This window comes from Oryzias melastigma, linkage group LG3 (assembly GCF_002922805.2).
Source record: "Oryzias melastigma strain HK-1 linkage group LG3, ASM292280v2, whole genome shotgun sequence".
NCBI lineage: Eukaryota > Metazoa > Chordata > Actinopteri > Beloniformes > Adrianichthyidae > Oryzias > Oryzias melastigma.
Window position 1 is genome coordinate 10993872 of NC_050514.1, and position 9936 is coordinate 11003807.

At 38.9% G+C, this 9936-nt stretch overlaps 1 protein-coding gene across 1 annotated transcript; it reads left to right on the forward strand.

Moving 5' to 3' along the window:
* Positions 1-3480: 3480 nt before the first annotated feature.
* On the forward strand, positions 3481-6480 carry LOC112161048 (aromatase). Its single transcript, XM_024296015.2, has 9 exons — positions 3481-3741; positions 3812-3962; positions 4031-4185; positions 4259-4423; positions 4497-4611; positions 4688-4799; positions 4875-5037; positions 5133-5374; positions 5554-6480. The coding sequence occupies exons 1-9, from the start codon at positions 3552-3554 to the stop codon at positions 5818-5820; spliced, it is 1560 nt and encodes a 519-aa protein (XP_024151783.1). The 5' UTR covers positions 3481-3551; the 3' UTR covers positions 5821-6480.
* Positions 6481-9936: the final 3456 nt, after the last annotated feature.

Below are 9936 nucleotides of genomic sequence, written 5' to 3' on the forward strand. Positions count from 1 at the left end.
TTTGCTATACTAATATAAACTTAATCATTATTAGCGTCAAATGTTCATTTTTTTTAATTCCAAAACTCAAAATTTCAATTTAAAAAACTTTCGGTTTCATCCCTTTTTTTCATTTTCTATTTTGACATTTTCAGAGGCCCTGTGACTGGCTGGCGACCTGTCCAGGGTGTACCCCACCTTCGCCCATCAGTAGCCGGGATAGGCTCCGGCACCCCCGCGACCCCGAAAGGGAGGACGCGGCCAGGAAGATGAATGAATGAATGAATGAATGAATGAATGACATTCTCAGATTCAAAAACGGAAAAAAAAGTTGAAACTGAAAAATCTTAGACATGAAAATTTGAGTTTTGAAACAAAAAAAATGAAGCTGAAAATAAATTTTATTTTGGAATAGCAAAAAGTTTTAGATTTTTTTTTTTTTTTTTTTTGGCCAAAAAACAATATTTGTTCAATTTGTTTTATTTGGCTTTCGAACAATATTGGCCCTAATTTTGCTCCATAGACTTGAACTTATAGAATCCTGATTTACTGTTAACACAGAACTGTGACTTCTTTGCCTCAAACCAGCAAAATAAAAGTTATGGTCAGAACAAAAACACTTTACAGGCAACGTTTTTTTATTAAAATATGAGAGGAAAGATCATTGAACTGGCTTCAAAAAAAGATTATTTTCACATTGATACATTGAGATTTGTCAAGTCTGATCCAGAGTTTGCTTGTTTCATCTTTCACTTCTAGTTTCAACTTTTACAGAAACAGAGAGAAGACACTTTTTAAAATATGTGTTTTTGTTAAAATAGTTTTGCTTTTCTTTTTTTATTTGACTTAGGTCCAGAGAAACTCCTTCACAGATCCGGATGTCCCTGGTATTCAAGTCAGGGGTGTTATATAAGTGGATCTTATTATATAATTGTAGAAATAAAAATAAACAGAGAAGCTTCAGCTTGAGCGGCACATATCTCCAAACAACTGCTTAGGAATGAGTTCATTCTTTGGCTGTTATCGTATCTCACTGCTAACCCTGTACTTTTCATTTGGAGATAACACTTCAAGGCTCTCAGACAAGTTTAACTCAGTGCAAAAAAATTTAATTTATAGAGTTTTATCATTTCCCTAAGTTTATGGATAACTTTCTGTGTATTTTTAACATATATGTGTGTGTGTTGAGTTAAGATGATGTTTTTTTATGTGTGATTTCATATATGTGAAGACAAAGATGCAGTCTGACCACAGCTCAGAGCTCAGAGTCAGGGTTGTGCAGGGGTTGTCTCTGCTTAATCGTGCAGAACAATCTTGGTCCAAGAAGCAATCATACAGGGCATCATTATTGCGGCCGGGCCTCAGCACACAGTCGGCCGTTTCAACGGGACGCATTCTTGGTTTGGAACGTGGGCGGCTGATGAATTCAGGGTTCTTCAGACAGAGTGAGCAAAAACAGAAATATGGGGACAGACAGAAGGAGGCCCAGATGAAGCTGAAAAACAGCAGTTAAAATTAATCTGAGAAACAAAGAAGAATAAAGAATGATTGTTTGGATCTTCAAAAGAAAAAAAAAACAATAGAAAGTTTTTCTTATTACTTATACAAATATCTTAAATTCTAAAAGGTTGGCAAAAAGCAAGAACTTTTGAGAAAGAAAGCAAAAGGCTACAAGAATAAAAAAATAAATGAAAAAGAAAAGTTCAGCAAGATGTGGGTCCAGACTGGTGCCCTTGTCCAGGGTGTACCCTGCTTTCATTCAACAGTAGCCGGGTGAGGTTTTGGCTGCCCTGTGACCCTGAAAGAGATATGGATGGATGGATGGATGGATGGATGGATGGATGGATGGATGGATGGATGGATGGATGGATTAATGGATGGATGGATTAATGGATGGATGGATGGATGGATGGATGGATGGACCACGGCCGCAGTTGTATGTAATTCTTGACTGCAACAACCTTTTCTTGGCCTTTTGATGTTACTTTCCAAACTTGAGAAAACACGCTAATACATATAATAATGTCACAAAAATCTGGCCTAGTAAAAATCCATTCATGTGTCTGCTTTCCAAATCCGCAGAATCCTCTTTGGGGTCACCATGTTGCTGGAGCCTATCCCAGCTACTTTTGCTTTAAGTCTGTGTACACTCCAGACAGCTTGTTAGACTATCACAGGAACTCACACTGACTCACACACTCAGCTTCACACATAAGGGACAATTTGCAATTTAAGCCCAATGAGGCAAATTCTTTTGTGATTTTGGGCTATATAAATCAAATTGAATTGAATTGAATTTACAAATGAACCTATGAAGCAAGTGTTTGGACTGTGGGAGGAAGCCAGAGTGCATGAGGCAAACATGCAAACTCCACTTAGAAAGCTGGGATTTGAATCAATGCTTTACTGCTGTGAGGTGAGAGTGCTAACGACTGTATCACACAGCCACGTGCAGCACCACAAAAATCACAATGTCACAACTTTGACTTTGAGGTACACTGAACCTAAACAGGTAAAATGTTGACACTAGTGTATATGTTTGGGTGACAATAGCTGATGTTTTTCTTAGACCTTAATGCACTTGTCACAACTGAACCTTGGCTAATGAAAAATCCCCCCAAAATGTGTTAGTATAGATTGATTTTACCTTTGACTGATGTCAATGCAAACACTCAACAGTCACTAAATGAATAGTCCTGTACAGTAAAACATTATTTTATCATAATTTTACCAAATTTAGTCTCATTGTCATTCATGATGTTCACCACCTGGATCAACCTGAACATTTAAAAGTCTTCACACCAACCTGACAACACAGAAGCCTTCTGTACAACTAGAAATTAGTATTCACTTTGCAAAGTCTGGTTATGTTGTTTTTACAGTTAAAGTTTTGGACAGTTTTGGAGCTGTAAGAAGTTTATGATTGTAATTATGTTCTGCATTATCTTTATCTTTTTTGGCTGGCAGGGCAGCTTGGATTTTATGGGAAATCAAATCTGGAACAGAAAGAACATGAAGTGTCTTTTAGATAGATCTTTGAAAGACTTTTATTTTATTTTTTTTTTACCAGGACACTGCAGATCTGCGATTCATGTAAATTCTTTGAAGCCCAAACTAAATCTGTGCACACTATCACCGACTCGAAGCATTTACACAGACTACAGAACTTTTTCCTTGAGTTTTCCCAAACAGCGATGTCAAATTTTACAAGATGAAGCTGCAGCTGATCCTCCCGTCGTGCCACGGCTCTGCTGCTAGGTGTGGGATTTCCGACGGGGCTTTTTTGATGTTCAAAGAAGGTGGACTGCATCCTGTCGCCCAACTGTCAAACACAACCCCAGATCGACCTGCCCCCACCCGCCTGTGTCCTGTTCATTCAAGGCCACAGGCAAAAACTCAACCCTCCAAGGTCTCCTGTGTATTGTTTACCCTTTTCCCACTATGTTGTGGCTTGTGCATTACCCTGACCTGGCTTGTAACCAGCTCGATCTGGTATAAAGGGGAAAGCGAGGCAGCTTCCAGCGTTTGCTCCTATCAGGTTGGAGCAGCTGTTGCTTCGGTCCTTCTGTCTGATGGATCTGATCTGTGATCGGGCGATGGCATCCTCGTGTCTGGACTCTGTGGTGACAGAGCTGGTCTCGATGGCCCCAAACACCACTGTAGACCTCTCATCCGGCATCCCCGTGGCAACAAGGTCCCTCATCCTGCTCGTCTGTCTGCTGTTGATGGTCTGGAGTCACACAGAGAAGAAAACCATCCCTGGTGAGTTCAGTGTTTAGGATTTTAAATGAGTTGAAGACAAACTCCTCATGATTTTTAACTTCTGCAACAGGACCATCCTTCTGTTTGGGTTTGGGACCACTCATGTCCTATTTGAGATTCATCTGGACCGGCATTGGCACAGCCAGCAACTATTACAACAACAAATATGGAGACATAGTTCGAGTGTGGATCAACGGAGAGGAGACCCTCATCCTCAGCAGGTTGGTTGCAGCTACCAGTCCTGACGTTATAACAAATCAGAGAGTTTCACATCGTTGTTTGTTTCCAGGGCATCAGCGGTGAATCACGTTCTCAAGAACGGAAAATATACCTCGCGTTTTGGCAGCAAACAAGGACTCAGCTGCATCGGGATGAACGAGAAGGGAATCATATTTAACAACAACGTGGCGCTGTGGAAAAAGATTCGTACCTATTTCACCAAAGGTGAAATCTTTCAACTAGAATTACATTTGTCTGATCAAATATTTTACAAACTCTAAATATAATTTTTTCTCAGCTCTAACTGGTCCAAACCTGCAGCAGACGGTGGAAGTGTGCGTCACCTCCACACAGACTCACCTGGACAACCTGAGCAGTTTGTCTTTGGTGGACGTCCTGGGTTTTTTACGCTGCACGGTGGTGGACATCTCCAACAGGCTCTTCCTGGGTGTTCCTGTCGACGGTGTGTGGTTTTCTTCAAAAGTGATCCATAGGGGAGGGTCAGAAATAATGAAGTCAACTCTGTCGCTGTGCAGAGAAAGAGCTGCTGCAGAAGATCCACAAGTATTTTGACACGTGGCAGACGGTGCTGATCAAACCCGACATCTACTTCAAGTTCAGCTGGATTCATCAGAAGCACAAGACAGCAGCGTGAGTCCCTCAGCTTCTTCTGTTTCTTCTCACATGAACCTCCTCTTAAGGCTGCTTTCATGTAATGTTTTCTCAGCCAGGAGCTCCAAGATGCAATAGAAAGCCTGGTGGAGCGAAAGAGGAAGGAAATGGAGCAGGCAGAGAAGCTGGACAACATCAACTTCACTGCAGAGCTCATATTCGCCCAAGTAAGTTTCCTTTATTTGGGAGTGGCTCTGTGGTTTTCAGAGGGAAAATTGGAGATTTTGGTTCATGCATTTCAGGGCCACGGTGAGCTGTCTGCTGAGAACGTGAGGCAGTGTGTGCTGGAGATGGTGATTGCAGCGCCCGACACTCTGTCCATCAGCCTGTTCTTCATGCTCCTGCTGCTCAAACAAAACCCTCACGTGGAGCTCCAACTTCTGCAGGAGATAGACACCGTTGTTGGTAAGCAATCAAACACTTTATATTCTTGGAGCTTTGTGTCTCACTGTAGCTTATTTAAAGAAAAGTATCAAAATCATTTCATTGTTTTGCTCCAGGTGACAGACAGCTGCAGAATGAAGATCTTCAGAAGTTGCCGGTGCTGGAAAGCTTCATCAACGAATGCCTGCGCTTCCACCCGGTGGTGGACTTCACCATGCGTAGAGCCCTTTTTGATGACATCATAGACGGCCACAGGGTTCAGAAGGGCACAAACATCATCCTGAATACAGGCCGCATGCACCGCACAGAGTTCTTCCACAAAGCAAATGAATTTAGTCTGGAAAACTTCCAAAAAAATGTGAGTAATTTCAACATTTCCAATCAGGCAGACAAGATTATGCAGCTAATAACAAAACAGCGGAAGTGTGTAACTTTATTATACTAATTTAATTTGTATTTTGAAAAGTCTATAGTTCTTATAAACTATTGATGTGGATCGAGGTCTTCTTCAGGGTGTTCTCCTCTCTCCTCCTCCAGACTCCTCGTCGGTACTTTCAGCCGTTTGGTTCAGGCCCTCGAGCCTGCGTTGGCAGACACATCGCCATGGTGATGATGAAATCCATCTTGGTGACGTTGCTCTCTCAGTACTCCGTCTGCCCCCACGAGGGTTTGACCTTAGACTGCCTCCCACAGACCAACAACCTCTCCCAGCAGCCTGTGGAGCATCACCAGGAGGCCGACCAGCTCAGTATGACGTTCTTACCCAGACAGAGGGGAAGCTGGGAAAGACCGGCGCCCTTTTAGCTGTTCCTTCGGTTTATATGTATGCATTTGTATAAATATAGTAATACATATCTATTTACATTTATAGATAGATTCATATTCATGCATATGTATGTAAGACCACCTTTGCTTCATGTATATTTTATAAATGCACAATTTGAGGATCTTTAAAGCTGTTTTACATTAACTGTTTTGCACCATGTGAATTTTTTTTTTTTTTTACTTTACACATAAATTATTATACAAAAACTCAATGTGATGGTCTTTTTTTCTTCAAGCAGGGGTGCTTTTTTTGTTTTAGGTATCAATCATATTAATAATTACAGTATTTTAAGGACTGGGACCTTCACTATAAGCCCCAAATACAAAAAGAACTTTTGGATAAAACACTCTTTCTAGTCTCCCACTCTCCGAAAGGGAATCTCCCACATTAAGAACCGTCACTACTCAACTCAAGCAGTGGTTGGAAGTAAACCAGTCCAGAAAACATTGATTTTTTTTTTACCTTCATTTGTACCTTTTATATTCTTCTATTCTTTACTCTGACGAAAGGTATTATCCAATTTCTCATTATGTTGTGTTTTTTATTTTTTATTTTACTATCAAGGGCTTACAAATATAAATGAGTATTTTTGCTACAATCTGTTATGTTTGCATTTATTACAATCTGAATTATGTTTATGAATGTGCATTTAACTCTTCAAAGTGAATGGAAAAATGGATTTCAAAGCAAGGGGGGGGACCATGAGTAGACCAGGGGTCTGCAACCTTCAACCCTTGAAGCGCCATTCGGGTCGATTTCTCGCCAACCAAAACCCAGTAGGAGTCATAAAGTCTTCACTCATCCTTCAAAAAATAAGGTACGGATTTATATTTATGTTTTTTGCTACTGACATGATTTATGACATTAAAATAAACTTTTTTTTTCATAAATAAAACATGAACACGAAGAGAAAAATAGATTAGAAAAATATGAAATAGTTTATAAATTTTGACAGAGCTTTGCATCACTTCCTTTCAAAATAAAAGACTTCCTACACCATTACAGCAATACAGTCAATACAGCAAATGCAGCAGGAAAAACTGTTTATTTACTGTTTCTGGTACTTTTTAGCCACAAATTCATAAATATAACCAGCAAAAATAAAATTAGAACTAATTAAGTGACCTCTACCGTATATTAAAATCATGTCACACAAATAGAAAATCTGCTTTATAATTTAGTAGATTATAAATTTAATTCTGGTTCTGGTTACTGACAATAAAATGATTTTTTTGTGATGCATGAAGCCAAAAATTCAGTCGAAATGTGTCAATATGACATTGATAAATCATAAAGATTGATGGATTGTTGGAGAATTAGGGCTACAGTTGTTAGGATCCTCGTTGAATAATTCGTACCGTCCAACCACTGTTTGTGAATGAGTTGAATAAAGTTTAATTAAAACTTTACTACTTACTTTTTCCTTTACAGTTACTTTAAAAAACAATTAAAACATTTTATTTTAACCAAAGAGCCACAATGAAGATATAAATGACTGAAAATCTTAACAAGATTATAAAAAGACAACAATGAAGGGAAAAAAAAGTTAAGGATCCCAAAAGACAACATAAATTCCATCTTAAAACGATTACTTATCAAAAGGTTTTGCAACTGAAAAATAAATTAAACATATAAAAAAGTATAAATTACACCAATCAATTTAATGTAACAGAAAATATATATATATTTTTGTATTTGCAACGGCTGGTCAGAAGGGGGCGGAACTGCACCACACACAATGAAAGGGCCTGATCTTTAAACACCTCCTAAATAAATCAGTTTATTGTTTTTGTTTGCTCTATCTCTGGGCAAATGAGACAAATATATATGTATATATATATATATTTAAAAGCAGGCATTTATTCTTTTGAGTTGTTTGTACAGTCTGAGCTCTGAAACCACTTTAAGGGATTACACCACAAACATTTCTTCCTGACATGTTTATTTCATAACCCAGGGACTTCATGTGGGTTAAAGTTCTGAGTTTGCAAAAGGATGTTGCCAGAGATGTCTGCCTTAAGAAAAAAGACAGACATTTAGAAAAAAAAAAGAAAAAAGAGAAACCCTCATCTCCATTCTGCCAACACAGAACCACCTGGGACCCTCTTAAGCCGACTGAAGGGAAAATGAAAATAATCTTAGGGAAAGAGAAAACCCACCTAAGTGCTGAGAAGATCAATCAGTATGTGCAGCAAACCACCTTCTGTAACATGTTTGCTTCAACAGCTGAAGCAGTGAGCGGGTTATTTCTGAGAACATTTGTGCTGCTTTTTTATAGCTTCTTGGCAGCGTGTGTGTAAAACGGCCTCTCCTTCTTTTTTGATGTCTTCAATAGAATCCTTGCATCTTCATTAGCTGCAGTAAATGTTGTTTTGCATGCGTGCAGGAGCTCACTCTGCACATAATTATATTTGGTAATCTCCGACCCTTTTTAAAAACGCACACAAATACAGACGTTCGGAGAAACACCCGAGTCCAGGAAGGCTCCTGTTAAAGCATGATCACTCAAAAGAACATATAAAAATGTGCAATTTGTGTGGGAAAATCTACATCTGGTTGTATTATTAATCCATTTGTTTGTTTCGAAACTCAAAAACCCCACAATGACTTTCAATGGAATTATTCTGCAACCCAAATTCAAACTTAAAGCGGTCCAAGAGTTCAAATACCTTCAGATTCACAACTAGAGAAAACCTTTAACAACATTAAATTTAACCTATCCAATTTGAGATAAACCAGGAGCAACTTAACTCTTCTAAACTGTATTTTGATGTCATAATCATGTCACACTTATCATACTGTTTATCCAGCTGGGCATCAGCCAACACAACAACTCTAAAACAGAAATTCCAAAAACACAACCTGCTGATTATTTGTGAAATACAATTACTCAATTTTAATTTACAAAATCCTTCCCCTCGTCTTTTATAGGCATGTATCCAAAGAAACCCAAACAGGGCTTCTATCCAGGGGTGATTACACTGTTCCTGTCAGGAAGAGCGCCTTCAGCCAGGAGGGATTCTCCCACAGAGCATCTCATACCTGGAACTGCCACCACACCTCTGCTTAATTTTTGTAACATCTGTCCAACTGTTTTATTTTCTGTTTGTTTTATCTAATTTTTTCCTTAATTGTTGCTCTTGTGTTAATGGATTTACTTTTGTGTTTCTTCTGTTGACAAACCCATCTTTGCTGTTTCTGTATCTGCTGTCGTCTGCTAATCTGTTCTCCTTTCTTTGATTTAACGTGTCTTTTGACGTACCCACCCTTTTCTATAGGGACTATCGATGGAAATTAGCCTAAATCTAACATATTTTTAAATGTTACATTACTAATATATGCTGTCCCTGTCTCAAATAAATAAACAAACAGCAATAAGGAAACGTGTCTCCTATAGAAGCGCTGATTCAAGATGTAAATCAATGAAGGATGTGTGCTGACCGACAACATCTGACTGACCTGTCAACACTTCCTGGAGTGACTGCAGGCTGAAAACGTGCCATAATTAGCACATCCAGAGGCCCAAAATTATAACTCAACATCTATCTAGTATCTTGGAGTCAGGTGGTAAAAATTGCTGCTAGAGAATGTTTTGTGGATATTTTGTGTGTATTTGTGTATGTGTTTACACAGTAGTTTGATCTCTGGTCATAAAGGAGTTGCTGTGTCCTTGGGTGACACTCTTGAAAAGCGCTGTGATGCTAAAGTCCTGCGGTTCATTGTGGTGAGAACCTGACTTATACTTTTCTTTCATACAAAAGAGACTTTCTCCTGACAGTCATTTGAAGCATCTGATGCGCTCTGCTTTGGTAGTTAGACTGATTATAACGTTAGCATTTAAATTGTCTCTAAGGTCTGTGGAGTCCAAGGAGAAGCTGTTGAATATGATTACAATGGTGCAGTTCTGTTTTTCTGAGCTCTTACCGGTCTGATCTTACAGTAAGGAGCTGGCTTCCATGTCTGTGTGTTTTGGGCTTTTTGCTTTCTTTTGTCTACTAAAATGATGGGTCTTGCATTACAGTTTTTCTCAGTTGCATCTGTGTATTTCTGACAACAGAATTAAAGTAAACTTTGCATAGAAAGTTAGTGCAACC

Coding starts and splice junctions, on each gene's coding strand:
- LOC112161048 (XM_024296015.2), top strand. CDS start 3,552: ATGGATCTGATCTGTGATCGGGCGATGGCATCCTCGTGTCTGGACTCT. Junction 4,186..4,258: donor TCGTACCTATTTCACCAAAG/GTGAAATCTTTC, acceptor ATTTTTTCTCAG/CTCTAACTGGTCCAAACCTG. Junction 4,424..4,496: donor CCTGGGTGTTCCTGTCGACG/GTGTGTGGTTTT, acceptor GTCGCTGTGCAG/AGAAAGAGCTGCTGCAGAAG.